Genomic DNA, 22311 nt, shown 5'->3' on the forward strand with positions numbered 1-22311 from the left:
AAAAAAAAACAACCTAAAAAAATCCATACGTCACAACAGTGGGACCCCTGCCGGTTTTCGCCATTTGCCCCATGTTACCCGAGAGACGTTTAAAAGTGGCAGAAACGCGCCAACCGCCATTTAAAGAAGAGGAAGAAGATAGTCTTTTAAACAGGTGTATTTGCGTTTGAATTGCGTTAATTTTGTGACCTAGCAACTGTGCCACCTTTAAAAGCCAATATGGCTTACTGTAGGTCATTCATTTGTATTCAAGGGTTTCTTCTTGTGCGTCCTCGGTGGGAGAACTGTCTGTCTTTTTCATCTAAAGATACTATAGCTGCAGTTCAGGGAACGCTCCATCCACAGAAGAGCCGTCAGAGGAAGAGACATAGGAAGCCTAACTGGGCAGGTGATCTCTCCTGGGAGGAGAGGCTGGCCTCTGTGGTCACCCCCCTGTGGAGGCTCAGTTATGATGAGCAACTTGAAGTCAAGCAAAAACACCAGGTGAGGATACTGGAGCGGCTTTGTGGTGGAGGGAAGATCACGTTCCCTGTCCTGCCTATCTTGCCTTCCCCCGTTAGGGACGGTTACCGCAACAAGTCAACATTTTCCGTAAACAAAGGAGTGGACGGAAACCCGAAGACAGTTGGGTTTTACGTTGGCAAAGGCAAGGATGGAAACATTGTTTGTGTCAATGGAGACCACCTGCCCAACATACCGGAGAAGCACAAACAGGTGGCCAGATGCTACCAGGAATTCATCCGCCGCTCTTCCCTGGAGCCTTGCCTCCTCTTCCACGAGGGGGGGCACTGGAGAGAGGTCACGGTGAGGACCAACACAGCAGGCCACACCATGGCTGTCGTCTATTTCCACCCACAACAGCTCACCTGGGAGGAGTTGGCGGCTCACAAGGCGGACTTGACTGAGTTCTTTACACGGGGCGCGGGGTCGGCTTGTGAGCTGGACTCACTCTACTTCCAGGAGAGCGCCATGACCCGCTGCTCGCATGAAAACTCGCCCTACCAGCTCCTGTACGGTCAGACACACATTCATGAGCAGGTAATGAAAACAAGACCAGAAAATGTGAAGTGTAACGTATGAATGGGTATTAGACTATGTTGTAGAATGTTCAGTTTGTGTGCAATGGGTAAAAAAAGTAGGCGATCTGATTTAGACAAAAACCTTAACTATATTTATTTACTATAAGAGGACTCCGAGAGAAACAAGTTATTAGAGCGTGCTGTAAAAAAAACATATATCTGTTATCTGCCCCACATCTAAAAATAAATTAGAAGTCCCCTCCCTCATCAAGATACCAAGAAGAGCAAAACTAATTATTCTCAGAAACCTGATAAGACCACCCACTTGGGCTCTTTGCTACCTTGATACAAGGACATGGTTTGCACCTACAAGCAAGGTAAAGGTTGCAGTTCTATATCTGAGGGACAGGTGGAAAAACGTTTTTCCATTACGTGACTGTCTAGTTACAAAAAAACATCGCATGGCAACAAATGTTCCATTACAACTATAAGAAAAATTAATAATGTATTTATTTTTTTATCGGATGTGAGAGAGTCGCTCTCTAAATGTTCTGTTTCGATGCCACTGAGGAGAATAATGCTGCCTGGAATAAATTCTTAACACAAGTTTCTATGGCCCACAACTGATGTTCAGTCACTCAACACACAGACTGGCTAATGGTTAGCCAGTCACAAAAAGTCCCATCCTTTTCTTGACTGCTTTGCCTTCACTGACAGATGCTGGGCTTCAGCTTCCGCATCTCTCCCGACGCCTTCTTCCAGGTGAACCAGGCCGCCGCTCAGGTGCTATACAGCGCGGTACGGGACTTGTGCGTCCCCAATTCTGAGGACAGAACAGGGACTCTCCTTGATGTGTGCTGCGGGACAGGCGCTATGGGCATTACGGCGTCCCCCAGAGTACAGCGACTTGTCGGCGTTGAGCTCATAGAGCAGGCGGTGGAAGACGCGAGATACAACGCGGCCCTCAATAAGCTTGACAAGTGCGAGTTCATCGCTGGAAAGGCAGAGGCCGTCCTCCCTGGCCTCGTGTCCCGATTGGCCTCTGGGGACGGTCGTCTCACAGCCTTGGTGAACCCGTCCCGTGCCGGCCTCCATCACAAAGTGATCCAGGCCTTGCGCAACAGGCCCGCTATCCACCGTGTGGTCTACGTGTCCTGTAAGCCAGACGGGGAGGCCTTGAGGAACTTCAGGGAGCTTTGTTGCGCTCCTGACCCAAAGAGGAATCTCACAGGGGATGCTTTTTCTCCAAGTCTGGCTGTGCCTGTGGACATGTTCCCACATACTGAACACTGTGAACTTGTGATTCTTTTTGAGAGGTAACAAATGGCATATTTCATACTTTGGAATCAGAACAGTATACTGCCTTAGTGACAGCTCCATGTCATATACCAAGTCAATAGTATTGGAACAACTGGCCGTGAAAACTAAATTACGTTCATTCACTACTGTGGAGCTATAACAGCGTCCACTCTTTTGTAGTCCTTTATGTGCCTCTGGTGTTATTTTGTTTTAGGTCATGCTATGCTGTCAGATAGTATTTCTCGTGATGATTGATAAAATGCTATGTAATAGTTTGTGTGCTAACATATAGGAAGATAGCAGCAACTTTCAAAAGCACATGGGGCAGATCGTTGTGCCCTGTAGTTGTCCAGAAGAGCGGCGCACTATGAGTGTGGTGGTCATTACCCAACTGATGCACCCTTAAGGTCAGGGCTTCCAGGTTCTTCTACACCAAACTCGTCCAAACGTGCCTTTATGAAGCTTGCTTTCAGTTATGCAGTTTCCACTGTGGATCATCAAGTTGCTGTACAACATTTATACACTAGATGGCGCCATTATAACACCTTTCGAGTCGTTTCTACCAAACAGCCCCAAGCAAATCCCCCGTCACCATTTCAGTCCAGTCCATTCCAGTTCAGTCAAGACATAATTTATCTTTGTTTGTCTTTGACTCAAGTCCAGTCGTCGTTTTGTGTGTGTGTGTGTGTGTGCATATATAGACATATATAGACATTGCCATAAAGCAACTATCTTACCTTCTATAGTGAACTAAAATGTTATATAATATAATAACTTAGTATAAATATACATTAATATAATATGAATATATTAACGTAATAACTGTATATTGTTCACTCCAAACTTTGAGTTTTTATTTTTCTAAAACTAATTCTAAAAATTATAATGTAGGATTTTTCAGCTTTTTTTTGGTCATTGATAAATACTGAAAATGATTGTTTTTATTTTGTTTTCATTTTAAATTTATACACAATATACTGTTTGTATTTTTTTTATTCGTCGTTTTTTTGTGAAATAAAAAATAACGTAAGGTTTTATTTCAATGATGAGTAATACTGGTATGAGTGCCACTCTCAATTTTGCTAAATTAGGTAGCTAAAGTATTTGCACAAATGTAAATGACCCAGAAATAATTAAAAACATTTTGTCTTAAACCAACAAAAAATACTTTTTGAAAAACTGAGTTTTTGAATAGCACTTCTTCTTTTTAACAACAAATAACTTGGCTTGTGGATTAATATAAACTATTGGATCCTCTTTCTTGAACAAACATATTGCCACTAAATAATAACAATATCCTCCAATGTTTTTAATTGGCCAGTGACAATATTAAAATAAAAAAAATACACAATGGTATCAATATATAATGTAACTATTAATAGAAAAAAAAGCAAACTGTTCCATTTCTTATGTCTAACATTGTACTGCAATTCTTTCTCCAACTGCACATAAGTTCCCTGTTACAGTCTAACCTGCAAGTTCCCAATTGCATCCCATTCATTCTACTAAATTCCCATAATGTGTTCTCATTGTCGTTATTTCCCATGCAAAAATTAGCATATTCAAACAAAGGACTCCAAAACAAAGAGTGCACTTTTTTTTTATTAACCGTAAAAATGCAGCAATCAGTCATGTACAGTAATCCAGTGTATGTGTGCATTAACAAAGGTATTAAAATAAATAGGCATTCCTCCTGGTTTTTAAAGGTATACACTGTTGTATTATGACTTGTACAGTGCACAAGTGAAGGCAGGGCATGCGAGGCAGCAGTCATGCTGAAAAACATTTCAACAGCGTAAAGGTAGGCGATGTTTAAAAAGCTAAAAAGTCGTATCTGGAATTTAAAAACTGTAAAACACAGCAAAAAAAAACAGACTTATCGTCCCTTTAAGTGTAATCGGCATCATTTCCATTTATATATATTTTGCAGCAATGTTTATTCTAAATGACTGAAAAACAGACCAGCTGTCAGATTACTATATGAGGCATGAGACTATTGCGAGATTAGTCATTCGAACTGCTCTAAGTGCGAGAGGACTCTGCATCTTTTTGCACAATTGTCAAAATAATAATAATAATAATAATAATAATAAAATTGTACCGGCATTACCAGATAACTAGCAACCCTTTATGGCTCAGTACTGTTTTTCTCAATGTCTTTATGTCTCAAAAATGTTCTCTGTCAATTGACTGTCTGTTGTCGTACCAGAGCGGCTCCAACTACCGGAGACAAATTCCTTGTGAGTTTTTTGGACATACTTGGCAAATAAAGATGATCCTGATGTTGTACATATTATATTTAATGTGATACTGATAAAATTCTACTTAATCAGCAGAAATAAACATCATGTGTGAAAATGATTTAACATGTAAAATAATTTTAAAATATTATTACTATTTTGTAACCATGCTTTTATATCATCTATGTTTTTTTCCCTCTACATTTGAAAACAAAATTCGGCAGTTATCATAGTGGCCACTAGATAGCGCTAGTAAATATTTCTGAATAATGCCTGTTAAATATCAATATGCAGTGGTACCTTGACTTGAACCTCGCTTTATGATGAAATCTGTTTACAAACACATTTTTTTCTGACAAATATTGCTTGGATTCACGAACTATGCTTCCTGACATCCACGCAGTCTGCCGTGGCGGCTTTCAACTTTTGAAGGGTCATTTTAACATCAGTTAATTTTTGCCGACGCAGTTGGATGAATGTTTGTAGTCTTAAATGTCATTGGGACCTGGATGCAAAGACTCAGCACGGTAATAAGAATACAACTAAGCTATGAATAGGTCATCTTATCCTTTTTCACGGCGAGTCCTCAAAACCATCATGACACTGATGTCAAGCTCCTTTAGATGCCGTGGGCAAAAAACCTTGGCAATTTAGCGTCTCCCATCTGTCAGGATACCTGCTTTCGATCGGGGTTCATTTGGGTTGGGATACACACATTTGCCAAAATGGGTGAGTTTTAGGGTGTGTTGAGTCAGCCCCATAAGGTGATTCATTCGTTTGAACTAAGAATAATATGCACAGAGATTCCAAGAAGGCCTCATTGAGACAAATATAGCGCTTTTCAGGACACCTAAATACTAAAGGCTACTTACAGCAACTACTTAAAGCTACATAAACATGTCCCCACGAGTCCTTTCTTTCTTTGCATAGGCATGCAAACATTTTCGTCGCCATAGAATATTACAGTCAACTGACAATTGCACTTCCCCATTGGGGAAAAAAAAAAGTGTAGATGCAGACAAATGCTGTTGCTATGCAGAACTGTCAAATTAAAAAGAATGAATTGAGGACTATAAGACCTGTGTAATACATCACAGCATATCGCCACAATCCTCAGATACCATGCAAATATGTTGCCTATGAAACTAATAAGTGTTTGGAGGTAATGCTATGACATCATTGCTCGGCTTTGATCTTCTAGAGGAAAAAGTCCCATCATTCCGTAACTGCTTAGACCAGTTTTGGACAAATAATAGGGCTGGATTTACACTGCAAATCCAAGCTGTCAATTGCGATTTAATGCCTAAGACCGATTTTTATTTATTTTTATTATTATTATTTTTTTTGGGGGGGGGGGGGGGGGGGGGCGGTCTATTTTCATGTACATTTCAAGTGTTCAGTTTACATTGACGGAACGTGAAAAAACCTGCGTGAGCCGAAACCCAAATTGCATGTAATCACCAGGCATTGCCTACACAGAAGTAAACCATAATGCATAAGTAATACAAAAACCTCCACACTTATCCACATTTGGAAGAAGTCTGATTGTGATCTAAAAGATATCTGATTCTATGCGTTATTCCCCCCACCCTCCCCCATGTACGCTGCCATGACGCACATCCCAATTGTGCCGCTTGAGAGGAAAAAAATGGAAATTGAGTCACTTGAACAATCATCCATCCATCGATTTTTTTTTCCATATCACTTGCCCTCATTAAGGTCTTGGGTGAGCTGGAGCCTATCTCCGCAGTACATCTTGGTGTGGTCACCAGTCAATTGCAGGGAACACAAACAAACAACCATTCACACTCACATTCACACCCATGGACCATTTAGTGCACAGGTGTCAAACTCAAGCCCCTCTTGGCGAATTCATCTATTTTACCTTATTTTTAAACATATCCTCCATTATTCATCTTTTTGTGCTCTTTTTGCAATACCTTCAAATGCCAGAATATGGTGTCAAATCCAGCTAAAAGGAAAATAGTAATTGGTGTCAAGGAAATATCTTGAAGTGACACATCTCAGCTGTTTATGATCTTTGTATATAAGTGAAAGGCCCCCTCAAAATGTTTATAATTGATGATATATTTAGTGTAAACTGTAACCACACCACAAACTGTGATCCCAAAACACTGAAATATCATTTCAATTTCATCTTATATTATTTTCTTTGACATCCAAAGATCTCTAGCAGTTGCATTCACGTCGACATACTTCTTTGCCGATTTACTTTAGCGCCATCTTGTGGCATCTTACAAAAAAAGCACAAAAATACCCCAAAAACTACAAATACAAATGTCTTTCAGTGAATAACCAAGAATGGGTTTAAAAAAACACAAATAGGTGAATTTCACGAATAGTGCACTGAAAGCAACCATAACTACGATATGGCCCATGATAAAAGTTTTACATCCCTGATTTAGGGTCATCAATGAACCCAACAAGCATGTTTTTGGAATGTGGGAGGAAACCAGAGTACCTGGATAAAACCAAGTACGAGGAAAACATGGAAACTCCACATAAGGAGGCCGGAGCTGAGATTTTAAGAGAGAACTGTGACGGAGTAGTGCTTACAAATTGGCTATTCCTGGTGGTCGCTTGAACTTTTCAGTGTAAATCCAGCCTAGTTTATCTGTCCAGAGACAAGTAGCATGAGAGAAGGTTCCTTCCTGAGTCCATCCACATATGTAGCCAGCAAAATGTCTCTACAAACTAGCTATTCTTAGCCTGAAAGTGTTCTACAAAAATGCTACAAAAGAGCCAGTGATTCCAGTGAAAGAGGCGGTTTTCCCCAAATGTGGGAGGCGAGGGGTTCCTTTGGGTTATCCCATACAGTCCTTTTGATTTGTGGCTGTGATTATTCAAGACAACTGACTTTCTGGTCTCCAACTGACACCAGTCCATTGGTCTCACTCTGGACTCCATCGCGGCGCCTTGCTTTGCCACGCTGTCCGTCGTCTTTGGGATTGTTTCTCATGGGTGCCGGAGTGTTATCGCGCTGACCCACCCTGACGGGCACCGGCCCGCCGTCCCACTGGGTGTCTTTGGGCGGTACCACTCTGTTCATCTGGTGCTTGCTGCAGATTGGGATCTTGTTGGCCTGAAGGGAGCGGGTGTAGCTGGAAAACCAGTCCCTCTCGAAGGCGGCCCGGAACTGCTCCACCACCGTGGTGTTCTTCTCCTCCTGGACACCTTCGGTTAGACTGATAACCAGGCCTACGCCCGCGTTGTAGGTGAACTCATTCCCCACCCAGTCCAGGTTACCTGTCAGGACAAAAACAACCATATTTTTGCCACACAAAAAAGAGCATGCCCTGCAACTTTGGTGCACAACTATGAGGGTAGAGTCAGGGTTCGTTTAGCATACAGCCATCCCCCGCTGTACTGTGGTTCAACAATCGCGGTCCTGCTATATCGCAGATTTTTCTGCGATATCCATTTTTTAGAGTAAAAACAAGTGAAATAGTCAATGTACAAACCTAAATAAATGGCTCTCTCCGTCACCATGAACCTGTTGTGGTTTATCCCTTGGAGATTGCCATCCCTCTGCAGTCTGGGGTTGAAGAACTTCTGCATGTACACATACACATGTACATATTGTTGCCTTTATAATGGGTGTAATGGTTTGAATCATTCAGGGTTTGTCCTCACAGCTTCCAGTGAGCAGTTGGTCTGTTCCATGCACAGACTCCTCAGAGACCACACAAAGTTGAAAGTCAGCGGATGAGTGTTTTCCCAGCAACTTATCAGCAGACGTACGCGCACTCTCCTCAGGATCAGAGCTTCCCGGATAAAGCCGTCGATACGAGACCAGTACCTTGGATCATGAACACACGCATAGGATTTAAGGAGATCAGGGGGGTGGGGCCACCCGTGATTTACTGTAGATAGCAAATGGTACTGAGCTGACCTGTAAGCACTGGTGTTGAGTAGGGGCAAGTAGTCTGTGATGGAGATGTACACGAAGTGACGGGCATCCTTTATGACCCGTGAAATTGCTTCCAAGTCACTGCTTCGGTCTTTGGGGATGAAAATGTCCGGGGAGGTCTGTGTACGGAACAAACATGTCAACTCATGGAAATGAAGTGAAACATCAACAAGTTGGCAACTACATGAATGTGTGGTCATTGTGAGGAGAATGACATTGTCGCTGTGATCATAGCTGCTCCCAGTGAATGGGCCCCATGTATTGTTTTATCCTCCATCTCATCTAATCTCATCCACCATGCCATTCTCCATTTGATCTCATTCTCACCCCATCCTCCATCTCCTCTAATCTCATCCTACATTCCAGCCTCAATCTTATCTCATTTGATCCTTTATCCCACTCTCAATTTTATCCCATTCCTCTTTCATTTTATCTCACCCCATCTGCAATCTCATTATAGCCTCTTTCCCATCCTCCATCTCATCTCATCCCATCTTCCATTTTATCTCATCCTTCACCCCTTCCTTCATCCAATTCTCCATCTATCATCTTGTCCTCCTTTTCATCCTCTTTGTTTTATTGCATTGCATTTATTGCATCTTTCATCTCATCTCACCCTCCATCTAATCTCATCCCATCCTTGATGCCATCTTCCATCTCATTTAGTCTCACCCTCGATGTCATTTTATTTGATCTCACCCTCCATCCTATCTCGTCAGTCATCACCAATCATCCTGTCTAATCTCAATCTCATCCTCAATCTCAAATTCATCTCATCCATATTGTTTTATCCTGCCTCCCATCCTCCTTCTCATCTCCAATCTCATCCTCAATCTCATCTACAGTCGTCACTTACAGAGATATATGCTTGGGCCTTGGTGCTGTTTAGGGTGAGCTCCAGAGGCGACTCCTTGTTGAAGAAGGCAAAGAGGCGTTTTGACCAGAAGGAGGGGATGAAGTCCTTGTACTGGAGCCCCCAGTAGACGTTGAACACCCTGTGGAGGTCCAGAGCCAGACAGCTGCAGTTGTACACCAACACACCCAGCTCCTTCTTCTGGTGAGCACACACACAATCCATGCTTTTGTCTAAATTAGCACTACAGCTGTGCCCTGCGACTGACTGGCGACCGGTTCAGGGTGTGGTCCGCCTTTCGCCCGAAGTCAGCTGGCATAGGCTCCAGCGTCCCGCGACCCTAACCAGGATAAGTGGTGTTGAAAATGGATGGATTATCACTATAGCAGTGCATGGTTCTCAAACTGAGTTCCATGTCAGGGAGCTGTTGCTAGGGGATCAGAAAAATAATTTGAAATCTAGCTCAAACCCTACCCTAAAAAGGATAACCAGTTTAAAAAAATGAATGGATTTTGACTTAATCTTGGAAAAATACAAGTTTATTCCTGAAAAAATATATTTGTGTTCTTGTAAAGATTATGAGTTTTTTTCTTGAAAAATATGGCTATGAATGTTTTCTCTAGACAATATGAATTTGTTATTGTAACTTTTCGATTTTTTTCTAAAAAATAGGCCACTTTATTTCCTATGACATTTAGGGGTACACATGGTAATTATGTTCATTTGCCTTTAGGATTATGAGGATGTCCTTGTAAAAATTTGTCCTATATACTGGAAGGGGTCCCTGAACCTAAAAAGTTTGAGAACCCCTGTGCAAAAGAGTGTGTGTATATTAGATACTGTGGCCAGGGATCTCCAGTCCATGCTGCCGCTGCCGATGTAGAAGTGTCTCCTGTCCACCACCCAGAAGGACGAGTGGAGGCGACCTTTTGTCAGCGCCGTCATGTTCACGTAGTGCACCTCTGCGCCTGAAAACACAGAGGAAGTTGATGTGTCAAATTATACCCCCACGAATGTGGACCGAGCCTTAGCGTGAATAACGAAAAACCATGCACAGTTAACGTCTGGGCTAAAAGAGAGAAATTGCTCGTATAAATAGTTTAAACCATAAATATATCACAAACTATGATCCCAAATCACTTTACTATCATTTCAAACTCATCTTATAACATTACTCTTAATAATAAATGTGACTTTCCACTAACATTCTAGGTTGATCTCAGCTCCCAACCAATATCGAAAGCTCGTCTCTCAGTCGAGATTAATCACTTTAGCCTTCTTCCTTGACACAAATCACTACCTTCCTATTTGCCAGGGCTTCGGCGCCATCTTGTGGCATCTAAGAGCATTACAAAAGGAATCTTTCAGTAAATAACTAAGGATGAAAAATGTGAATACAGTGCTCCCCTGCATATTCATGATTCATTACTCGTCAAATCACCTATTCACATATGTATATTTTTTGGAACCCATCCTAAAAACTCGCCTTTTCCATGTTTTTGTGCACTTTATGAAACATCCTAAGCTGCCACAAGATAGTGCCAAAGCCCTATTTTATGGAAAAGTAGTGCTTTGATGCCATCTTGTGGTATTGAGAGGCAATTGTAAACCTTTTAAGATCACATTTTCGCTAGTCACAGAAGGGCTTGGTCCCTATTATTATTGTGAATAGTGGACGGGAAATTGGCGGGGGATAACACGAGTACAAATGAGCCAAGATGGCTACTCCAGAGAACTTGAATGCTGACCATGTCTGGCGAGTGTCTTAAGCTCCACCGAGTCCACAATACCGCTGGAGATCTTTAGCTGAATTTTCCTGGACTTCAGTGCCAGCAGCTTGGAGAGCAGAATTCTACCCTGTGAGGTAGACACATAAATGCACCAAAATATAATGGACCTGGTTCCTTATAGATTTAAGCAGGGTACACGGATACTGATTTTGAAAACGAGAGAGACCCCAGACGTGATGAGGTAAAAAAATCTTAAAACCCTCATCGTGTGTGGTGTAATCTGTCTATCGTAGTGCCACAACTGACCTGTGAGTGGTAGAAATAGAAAAACCTTGGCTAATTGTTAGCTTGTCTCGTAACTACATTGTGGTTGCAAGTTCATTTTTATTGTTGTGAATGTTTTGGCACATTATTATATAGGCACATTATTAAACACACAACACAACCGGTTGCTCTTTTATTTGTGTCTGGCAACAGCATCAGCTTCAGGTTGACGCTTCCTGGTTGGCTACCGTTCCGATTCACAGAAGTCCGTGGCTTTGACCCACTCGGTGTTGACCACACACGAGGATTTGCCGTCGTAAATATTGAACAGGTTTAACATTTATGTCGGCCCCGACTATTTTCTGAGAGAAATCGGGCAGGGGAAAAAAAATCAATCACTCTTAACACACCCCACACCACAGAATAATCCTTCAGATAAAATAATCTTCCGAGATTTCCAATAATCGGGCCTTTGCTGCCTTCGAGTGCAATGGAGGGAAGATGCTCAAATTTGACCCGTTTGTTGGAATGTATGTAGGCTACCCTGCTTTATCTGCACACTTTTCATGAATTTTGCAACCCTAATTAGTTAATGCATCTAATTAATCAGCAAAGTATTTGCTGATGCTCACAAACATACAGAGAACACACAGAGAGACACACACACATCCATGCAGCAGTGTTGCTACAGGATAAAAGACCATTAGCTTTTCTTATCCTGAAACCTCTGAGGAGGAGCCATTACCTCCTAATGAACAGCCTCTACTCGTGAGGAAAATTTAGTTGGAAATTGTCCAAAATGTTAAACACATACGACAGTTTTGTTGGAAATTGTAAAAACTGTTGAGCACCAAGGGGAATTTAGGTGGAAATTGTACAAAATATTAACCACAAGGGACGATTCAGTTAGAAATTGTACAAAACGTTCAGCATAAATTCATTTGATTCATTTGAAAACTGTACAATAAGTAAAGCACAATATGATTTTCAGTGGACTATTTCTAATGCGCCATTTGTACCTGTCTGGCTGCAGGATGGAGGCTGGACTCGTATTCGGTGGAGTTGAGGAGCCACAGCGGGGAAACGATCTCCACCACGCGGATGGCCCGATCTAGTAGGCCGAAGAGCCCTGACGACAGCGGTAGGTGGGACGCGGTGCTGTTCGAAAAGGAGACATCTTCCGGAATGTTCTCCACCAGAACAACTCTGAGGAAAAGAACCATGAAAGATGTATTACCAATGGACACTAATACAAGGTAATTTTCTGTCCTAGTCGTAATGATTTAGCCGTAATACAATGGTATATGTCTCCTGTCGTCAATGGTGGCAATTACCTGACTAATTGGCTCTCAAATGACGGCCAGCTTAATGAGGAACATCGACTTATCTTCACTTATCTTCCACCAGGAAACATTATTACACATCATCACATATTGTTGGGTCTATGTGAGTCTAATTGAAGGTTATTGTGCTCGCGTCAGCAGTGGATGTGATTACACCACATCAGGAAAAAATGAATGACAAGGTGCAGGATAAAACAACAACAAAACAGAACCAGGGCCAACTCGATACTATAGCACAAGCCTAGACGATGTCACATAAAAGGTGCACAGACCATTAAATAAGTAAAATGATTGATTACGTGCATTTAAACCAATGGGAGGCCAGGAGGATTCAGTGAGACATGCAGATTGTTATGGTGGCCCAGCAGGAGGAAGAAAATGATGATACAGCACAATAGCAGCTAATTGAGCTCACACAGGGTAATGTGGATGAGTTGTGATACAATCATGTCACAAAAGCGACAATCATACAATACTTTTGACACAGTAAACATGAAACCAGAGTTAGAGAGTAGTGGTAGTGATATTTTGGCAGCACCTCCACGCCACTCTAGTCCTGTAGATTAAGCACGTGTGAGAATTTTCTTGAGAAATTATACAAAAACGTTAACTGTGAGTGAAAAATCTACTTGCGAGTTGTAGAAAATGTTAAGGACGAGGGAGAAAATAGAACAAAATGTTAAGGATGAGAGAAAATGCACTTGAAAATTATATCAAATGTTGATCACGAGAGAATTTTGTTGTAAATTCAAAATCTTAAGCAAGAGGGAAAATTTACTTGAATACTATAGAATATCTTAAAACAGAGTAAATTTACTTGAAAATTATACGTTTACATTTAGTTAGAAATTGTACAATATGTTCAATATGAGAAAAAATTTACTTGAAAATTGTACAAAATGTTCCGGACAAGTGAAAATGTTGTTCTAAATTATACAAAATAAGTATCTTATTGATAAATCATTATTTAAAACATTCTGAATCCACATCAATTGATTGGTTCATGCCATCCAGGGTTGCTCAACAAAGCGATCATGTTACATTAATAAGGTCAGCTCAAATGAAACAGATTACTGTCTTTTGAATGGCATTGACACTATGAGGCAATACAAATTCAAGCAAGGGATAAAATTTTTGGCACGTTGAGATCTCAAATAATGTTACTGTTGCAAATGGATTTGACCAAGCCAGAGAATTAAATTAGACTCTGGCAGACCCCCCTATGGAGGGCTCTGTAATAATATCAAACATATACGAGCACAAGCGTGCCCAGCCGGCGCTCGCTCACTGAAGGGCACATTGGCCCCGGTGTGTTTAATTTACTGGCATGGCTTTGATTTGCAGGCACTTGCCAGCTCTCGCTTTGAAATTCCTGGCTTGCTCAGATTTTGGGACGCAGCCAAAGGTCAGATGGCGTATGAGCCTCATGATGGCCACACACCGAATTCACAAAATCGGTAGCGGAGATGTTCACCCTTCCTCCGGATGTTATTCCTTTGGATGAATATTAGATTATTTCAAGTGCTCTGACTTCCTCTTAGCTTTAGAAAAGAACACTGTAACAACTATGAAACAGGGAGGAGGCTTGGTTATGTTCTGGAGCTGCTTTTGCTGCATTGGCCTAGAGAGTCTTCAATCTGTGCAGCGAATTCCCAACACTAGCAAGAAATTATGGAGGGAAATGTGCTGCCAAGTGTCTGTAGAGAGGTAGGTAGGTCAGTTTGTCGGCTAGGTGGGTTGTTTGGGTGGTTCAGGTAGGTTGGTAGGTAAGCAGGTAGGTTGTCAGTCTATCTGGTAGGTGGGTGTGTCAGGTGAATAGGAAGGTAGGTCGTGTTGTTGGGTCTGATGGGTTGTTACGTAAGTAGTTCAGTAGGTATGTAGATGGGTAGTTTGATAGATAGGTAGGTAGTTTGGTAAGTAACTTGGGAGGTTAGGTAGGGGGACAGGTGGGTGGGTAGGAGGCAGTTCGGTAGATAGTTACTGTCGGTAGGTCATGTAGGTGAGGCGAGTGGGTGATGTACATAGGTCAGGTTGTTGGGTCTTGTGGGTTGGTTGGTAGTTTGGGAAGTGGATATTATGGTAGGTAGGTTGATAAGTAAGAGGTAGATTAATCGGTAGGTTGGGTATGGGAGACAAGTTGGTGGATAGGTAGATAGGTGGGGTTGTTGGGGCTAGTAGGTAGTTTGGTAGGTAGATAGGTAGTTTGCTAAGCAGGTTAGGTAGGTCTATGGGTCGGTATGTAATCCGGTTGTAATTTATCTAATTATTTTATTTAAAAAAACAATAAAGTTAAAAAATGTAATAGGTCTACTCAATGCAGAGTACTTTTTGTGTACAAAATCGTACAAAATTTCTATGAGAACAGGGTTAACGAGGATGTTTTTGGCATTTTGACGTCACACATACAGTCGTCACGGACAAGCACACAGTGTTCCCAAAATTGATGCATTCTATCTCTTATCTTTATAAGGTCTATTGACAGAATCACAAGCTGCACTCGGCGGACCGTTTGAGCCGGGAAATGGAACGTCTGCCCTCCGCGGTGGTGTTGACGAGGTGCTAAAAGCATCATGAAATTTGGGCCTCCATCTAGCCTTTTTGCACAGCAGCCTGGAGGTCAATTGTAACCTGCTTACGAGCCGCCCGACACCAGGAAATTACGAAAGGCCGTCTCGTAAACTCAAACTGTGCATAAACCATCGAGCAATACACAGTAAGAAAATACAGTCATATTGTTCTGCAGAGGAGGTGAATAGGAACAGAAAAATCTATTAGGGCCTGAAAACAAAAACACATATTGTATAATTTCAAGAATAACGTCAAATAATTGCAAAAATAAAGTCATACTCCATTCTTGAAGTAAGTTGCCTTGTAATTGCGGTGGAATTTTTAAATACACATCCTTCAATGCTAATTGAGTGCACTTAAATTTACCTGAAAATTGTACCAAGCGTTAAGGACAAGGGACAATTTAGTAAATTTTTGAAATTCTAAATAGTGCAACAAATTCTGAATCTTGTATGTCAGTGTCCTAGTAATTATTGTGGTCTTGTAATAGAAATATTACAAAATGATGATTAAAAAGACATGAAAATGTCTTGCATACTCAATAGCCTGCATTATTGAAGTCATACTTACAAAATTAAATATGTCAGTTTATTTTAGTACAAATCTTACAAAATTCTTATAAAGAAACACTACAAGTATGTAAATCTTTTATTTTTTAAAATTTTCATTATCTGACTTTTCGGAGACAGTTCTTCTTGCGTGAACGATACCAGCACATTTTGCTTTTATAAAAGTCGTCTTTTAGATTTAAAAATTTTAAAAAATCCTAATATCACACCATTTGCTCAAAATTCCCACACATACACAAGTCAGCATGTTACATCATTAAATATTAGTTACGAAATTGTTAAAAAGTGAAATACCAAATTACTATATTAACAATATTTCCTATTAAATATTAGCCTATTTGTGATCTGCTTTCTACGCAGTATTTTAGCCTCTGTTTTAACTATAACATTTGTTTCCGTTATGCTCAATGGTCTGTGCGTCTGATTTCCGCATGTAAAATTTCCAGGATGTGTGTGCAGTGTGCACTCTGGCAGGCCAATGTGTACTACTAACATATATTATAATACTGTAAGCGCTAAAAGCAAAAAGGAAAAAAAAAAAAAAGCTCACATTTCCAATGATGGATTGTGAGTTCCAGCTCAAATAAGGCTCAGAGGCTCTCTCATGAAAAACATGTCAGGCTCGCACTTAATATATCACCCCGCCTGCTTCTGAGTCTTTTGCAATGTCACACCTTGCATAAAATTTACGTTGTGGTGGAAACTCTGGTAAATGCAGAATTTGTGTGGAAATAAGCCATTTGGAAGAAAAAAAATAAATCCATCAATTTAAGGTGACAAAACTGGGCAAGAATTGTTTGTTAGCTCTCCTGTTTATGGAGAATGACGTAAAATGTTCGCATTTGATGGCCAATTTGGTGCAGTTTCGTAGAAATTGAATAGTTTTAGTGTATGTTCCAGCTCAGCCCATTTTGCAAGAAAAACAATATTTTCATGTGAGGGGGCAAAATTGGACAGTTTGCTTCTCTATTCGTTTGTTGGCTACCAGGTCAATCTCTGGTTCACTGAGAATGATGTAAAATTTTAGCATTAGACGGCCATTTACAGTAAGTCCTGTTTCATAGAAATCAGTTGTGTAGTTTCGGTGTAATGCTGCTAACAAACCAAGAGCAATTTAGAAAAAGAAATTCCACTTAGACTTGTAAAGTGCGGCCCACTGTAAACAAAAAAATAGTCAACCTTAACATGTATGGTCTAACTCAGCTCTTTTTTTTTTTACAAAAAGAACGCTTATCCTCACCAGGGTCGCGGGTGGGCTGGAGCCTATCCCAGCTATCTTCGGGAGAGAGGTGGGGTACACCCTGTACTGGTCGCCAGCCAATCACAGGGCACATATAAACGAAAAACCATTCGCACTCACAGACACACCTACGGGCAATTTAGAGCCTTCAATTAACCTACCATGCATGTTTTTGGGATGTGGGAGGAAACCGGAGTGCCCGGAGAAAATCCACGCAGGCACGGGGAAAACATGCAAACTCCACACAGCCGGGGCCGGGATTTGAACCCCGGTCCTCAGAACTGTGAGGCAGATGTGCTAACCAGTCGGCTACCGTGCCGCTTTGGAATAATCCTATTAACATAAAAATAGCGACAAAAAAAATAAATACAAATACCACTGACTTGTAAAGTCCATAAAACAAAAAAACAACAAAACAGTCCACCTTTAACTTTGACAAATCGTATGGTCCAGCTCAGCTCTTTTTGAGTCTGAGAACAAAGAGAAGGACAGGCCAGCACGAGCACTGAGTGCCTCTTAGCGGGCCGATTTGAGGAATGAGGGAGGAGATGGACGGGGACGCAAGGAAAGCAGATAAAGGACGTAATTGAGGCGGGATGCTTGATGTCAGCATAGTCGTCTAATGGAGGGAATGGGACTGCTGGATCAGCCAAACCATTGCTGATCACACACCTCTCTGCTCCTCAGTCGTGATGCTGAAGATGGTGGAGCATCTAGCCACTTCCTAGTGGATGGAAATTGACGTAAGACGTGGGAGCGCACCATTTTGTTTTGAAGGCGTGGGAATGGTTCCGTTGTGACACAAACAGCAAAATTGGGCACTTTGTTTGTTGGTTTCCAGCTTGCACTTTCCTGATTGGTGAAGCTATTGTTCACAACCGATTGGTAATGGTTTTTCCCATTCCTTTGCTAGAAGGCCACTTCTACGTAACTATTAACGAACAAACAGCAATTAAAACAAGTTCTCCCCCTTTAATTCGTACTACTTTAATCCAGATTCGCACAAATATTTGATTTCTTCTTCCACCTGTCTACAGTTGTTCCGTTTTTTTAGCGAAATCTTGCTAACGAACTAACAGCGATTAAAATGTGTTCTCCACTTTTAAAACCCCAACATTTATTCAGATTCACATTCAAATTTCATTGCTTCTCCAGCCTCTCTACAAAGATTGGTAGAAATCGGCTGCACTGTTTTTAGCGTAATCCTGCTAACAAGCAAACAGTGATTAAAACAACCAATTGCTTTTTTATGCTTGGCAGAGGTAAATCAAAATGTCCAAGAGCAAAACACAGGTCCACCTCCCACCTGCAGTCCCGGCTGCAGTTGTCCTCTGAGATGCCGTCCTCGTCCTCACCCCAAATGTCCACCGCCGAGAAGATGAGCGCCACCAGCACGGCGAAGCAGCACAGCAGGGCAAAGACCATGATGCACTTCTGCTGAGACTAAAACAAGAGAAAGCACTGATTTTACACGCCACCTTTGTCAATGGGAAAAAAAAAAAAAAGGCCCAAATGACCGAATCTTGAATTCCATTAGTTAGACTCCAGTAGCGCATTTCATTTGGACTCTATTGCTAATCGATGAAATTATTTAATGCTCAATTGGCTCTGCAGAGGTACACCTAATGTTGCGACCAACGAGGTCAAACTGTACACTGTGTAACAGTGTCAGCAGACACTGGGGGGGGGGGCATGCATGCATGGGGATCAACAGACCATGTACTCAACAATATTTGCACTGTTCCCAGCCACTGCTGGTCCCAAGCCTGATTCTAAATAGGTGGGTCGTGTCAGGAAGGGCATCTGATGAAAAAAAAACAAAAAACAAAAAAAACTGTGCCAAACAAATCATGCGAGTGACTTGCTATAGTGACACCTGACAGGGAAAAGCCGAAAGTCACTTCGTTATGTACTCAACAATATTAGTTTTGCAGCAGCAATGCAGAATTGAAAAATGAGCTGACCATTCAATTTGCACTGCTCCCCACTGTTTTTGTGACATTATTTGGTAAGAAAAAGCTCTAAAATTTCCCGAGGCGTTCCCAGAAACATCGCTTGTATAAGTTTAGCTTTGGAAATATTAAATGTGGGACACATTCCATAGAGGAAATAATATTAAGTGGAGATTTATTCAATGTGCATTCTATACAAATCTAATTAAGCACATTTAGTTGTGTTATAATTCAGTACATGCATCCTCTGAGTTTAAAAATGAACAATTTATTTATTTTTTTCTAAATTTAAAATTGTTTCACAATATATACCCTGCAATTGGCTGGCGACTAGTTCAAGGTGTGCCCCACCTCTCGCCCAGTGTCAGCTGGGATAGGCTCCAGCACCCCTGCGAAGCTAGTGAGGACGCTTTTACAATTCTACATTAAAATGCCCATTTGTCAAGTTGTTTTTTTCAAATGAAATTTAATTTTGATGTTCTTGAGTGACCTGAAATTTATAGATATTAATTCCTGTAAATTCCCCTTATGTTCGCATCGATTGAAGTATATTGCATTTTTGTATAGTTTTGAATATTGAGTGTTTTTATAATATAGATTTAATTATGGTATTAAGAGATGGATTAAGTCGGGGAAGTCCCCACTAAAGGCACAGGTACCAAATGCATTGATTGCATTTGTTTAACTATAAAGCTCATGTATTTGGTACAAGCAAATTATGACTTATAAAAAGAGTCAAAAAAATACAAATAAAATAATAAACAATACTTAATAAACACAACTTAAGTTATGCAGCAGCTGTTGTAAATAGCCCCCAAATGTCCTTTTATATGTGCACATGCACACACACACACACACACACACACACACACACACACACACACAGTGTCAGAGAAGGTGGTTGTTAACATGCTGGCAGCCATTTTGGAAGCTTTGATTACTGAAGCTGTCAGCTCGTCTCCTAGCAAATCAGACCTGCTTGTTGTGACCTATTTGACCTTTTCCGCCAGCCATCTGCAAGCTTCCCGCCGACAAGCACAACAACCTTGCTTGCGAATTGCTTTGAAAACAAAGTTAAGTGAAGAAATAATGCATATCTGCACATTAAAGCCTGATAAATGTGTCAAAGGTCCAATTATAGTGCAGTGCTGCTCAGGGGGGTTGGATAAGTTTGCATCACAACACAACTCCAAACAACAATGTGCTGCTTTTAATGAGGCTCATTTGTCTAAGCTCGCGGTGAGAACAGAACATCACCTCAAGGACTCCTTGCCTCCTTTTTTGGAAGTTTGAACAATACAAAGCCTGAAAAAATAGTAAACGGTTTAGCTTGTCACCTCAAAGGACCGTTACAGTCAACAATTAAAGATGTGATATCACAAAAAGATATTTTTTTAGTCAAACTACAACTGTTTTCGGCTGAGTTTGCAAAAGTCAGTGTTTGCCCTAATTTGACATAGTCCAATTAAAGCTGAAAGCAACGATGAAGGGGCCCTCGCCCCCTCTCCCCTTTTGCATGTCGAATCAACCAAATGATGAAATTTTGCTGCCATTCCATGCCCATATTCGATGGCGTAGGCCAGTGTTTCCCAACCTTTATTGAGACAAGGAGCATATTTTATAGTAGAAAAATCTCATGGCACGCTACCAAACCAAAGTGTCATCAAGGCCCTGTAAAGTGAAAATAAATGTCTTCTGAATTTGACGCACCACAAAAGAGTGGTGTTAACAACTATTCCAAATTTAAACGATTAAATATATCACCAAGTACAATATATAACATGAGCCTTCAAAATGGTGAAAAATCAAGCTGTTCGCTGTTGGCCTGTCCATTGAATGCGCTGAAACCATACCCCATTCAACTGTTAACTGTCAGTCAAATACCAGTACTACAACCTAGAAAAAATGCTACTTAATCTAGCAACTTTCTTATGCCTATACATCCCTATGTTTGAGCCACAAAAATATATCAACTAAGGCCTCCGTGCGGGAACAAGGCGCTCTGAAGCGGCCACGCCAGCATGAAGCCGCTGTCCACACACTGTCTTTCACATCATACTCCCACCCCACTCCGCGCTATTCTGTCTTACTCTGCATGACGTGCATGTACTCGCAGCCGACAACGAGGCGCTCAGCAATTGTCTTCCTCAGCGATTGTCAAACGTGTGTAACATTTTTAGAAACAAATGTCTGAACTCAATTTACAGTGTCTTTAGGTTTTGTGATAACTTTTTTTTACCTGATGGACTTTGATGTTGTTGCTGAGGGATGTGTATGTGTATACACACACACACACACACACACACAGAATAACTTGAATCCCATAGATGCACAATGAGTGACAGGAAAACAGCATCGCAGAATGCTGTCAAGTACGTAATTTGCTGACGAGACAAGTTTGTGTGCATGTGTTCTTATATGAGCGTGTGTGTGTCGGGAATGCAGTTCACTTCCAATAAATTGCCGTCTCTGTGCAGTTGAGTCATGTTTTATTAACTGTTGTCCGCCTTGACACTTTGTTTAGCATCTCAACTGATGCCTGCGTCTCGTCCCCGATGTTCCTTTCTCTCCCGTGTCTACCTTAAATCATACAAATGTCAAATATAAGCAGCATATTCATTTTTTCTGAATGTACCTAATTATATTGGTTCCTGAGAGATGAATGTTCCTTTGATTGAATCGGCATTGTGATTTTTGTGACGCATCTGTGATTAGCTTGATGCTCTTCAGACTCTATCTGGTACTGCTGCTGAGGAAATGAAATGTGTGTATCTGCATTACTCAGCTGTTGAAAGGCTGAGCAGGCACTTGGGTGATGGACACACAAACAAAAGCAGACTGACACAGTGAAAGTCGAGCAAAGGATGGAAAGAACTCATGTTTGCTCTTTCGGACAGTATGAGATGGTCACCTGTAGAAAGCTCAGCTACCATATTTCTGTTTATGCTTTGTTTGTCCTATTGCTATATACAGACTTTACACATGAGGGTTAGGGTTACTTAATATGTTTAGGATTGGGTTACTGGTTAGGACAAGGGTTAAAGTTGGTTTACTTGATTTGGGCCATCCCTGAAGAGGGCTAGTGTAAGTGTTGGGCTAATTAAAAAAGTAATGAGTCACAGTTACTACTTAATTTACCCTCAAAGCACCGTAATTGGATCCGTAACTAAAATACCCCTTTATAAATGTACTGTAATTAGTTACAAGGGAAACTAATTATGGCGGCACGGTGGACGACTGGTTAGAGCGTCTGCCTCACAGTTCTGAGGACCGGGGTTGAATCCCCAGCCCCGCCTGTGTGGA

At 41.2% G+C, this 22311-nt stretch overlaps 2 protein-coding genes across 7 annotated transcripts in view; one reads left to right on the plus strand and one right to left on the minus strand.

Annotated features, from left to right (window-relative positions):
* Nucleotides 1-9: 9 nt before the first annotated feature.
* On the plus strand, nucleotides 10-21601 carry trmt2b (tRNA methyltransferase 2 homolog B). Of its 2 annotated transcripts, XR_009790724.1 has the most exons (4): nucleotides 899-1038; nucleotides 9379-9546; nucleotides 12370-12592; nucleotides 15150-21601. XR_009790724.1 is itself a non-coding variant. In XM_061789514.1 (2 exons), the coding sequence occupies exons 1-2, from the start codon at nucleotides 220-222 to the stop codon at nucleotides 2337-2339; spliced, it is 1422 nt and encodes a 473-aa protein (XP_061645498.1). In that variant the 5' UTR covers nucleotides 10-219; the 3' UTR covers nucleotides 2340-4389. The 2 variants fall into 2 exon arrangements, 1 of the variants encoding a protein (XP_061645498.1); XM_061789514.1 differs by lacking the exons at nucleotides 9379-9546; nucleotides 12370-12592; nucleotides 15150-21601 and adding an exon at nucleotides 1737-4389 and having other exon boundaries at nucleotides 10-1038.
* LOC133485582 (inactive phospholipase D5-like) overlaps nucleotides 5917-22311 on the minus strand; it is a 37404-nt gene continuing 21009 nt past the window's right edge. For 4 of the 5 annotated variants that reach the window (XM_061789511.1, XM_061789509.1, XM_061789512.1 and 1 more), the window contains exons 2-10: nucleotides 18363-18499; nucleotides 12356-12542; nucleotides 11091-11199; nucleotides 10183-10310; nucleotides 9346-9543; nucleotides 8472-8608; nucleotides 8213-8378; nucleotides 8041-8131; nucleotides 5917-7825 (exon numbers count right to left, since the gene is read on the minus strand). In XM_061789511.1, the coding sequence (XP_061645495.1) occupies nucleotides 7419-7825; nucleotides 8041-8131; nucleotides 8213-8378; nucleotides 8472-8608; nucleotides 9346-9543; nucleotides 10183-10310; nucleotides 11091-11199; nucleotides 12356-12542; nucleotides 18363-18499 (1560 nt within the window). In that variant the 3' untranslated portion in view covers nucleotides 5917-7418. Of the gene's footprint in view, nucleotides 7826-8040; nucleotides 8132-8212; nucleotides 8609-9345; nucleotides 9544-10182; nucleotides 10311-11090; nucleotides 11200-12355; nucleotides 12543-18362; nucleotides 18500-22311 lie in introns of all 5 variants that reach the window. The other variant, XM_061789508.1, reaches the window with a different exon arrangement.

Source organism: Phyllopteryx taeniolatus, chromosome 11 (genome assembly GCF_024500385.1).
Source record: "Phyllopteryx taeniolatus isolate TA_2022b chromosome 11, UOR_Ptae_1.2, whole genome shotgun sequence".
NCBI lineage: Eukaryota > Metazoa > Chordata > Actinopteri > Syngnathiformes > Syngnathidae > Phyllopteryx > Phyllopteryx taeniolatus.

Coding starts and splice junctions, on each gene's coding strand:
- trmt2b (XM_061789514.1), top strand. CDS start 220: ATGGCTTACTGTAGGTCATTCATTTGTATTCAAGGGTTTCTTCTTGTG. Junction 1,039..1,736: donor AGACACACATTCATGAGCAG/GTAATGAAAACA, acceptor CTTCACTGACAG/ATGCTGGGCTTCAGCTTCCG.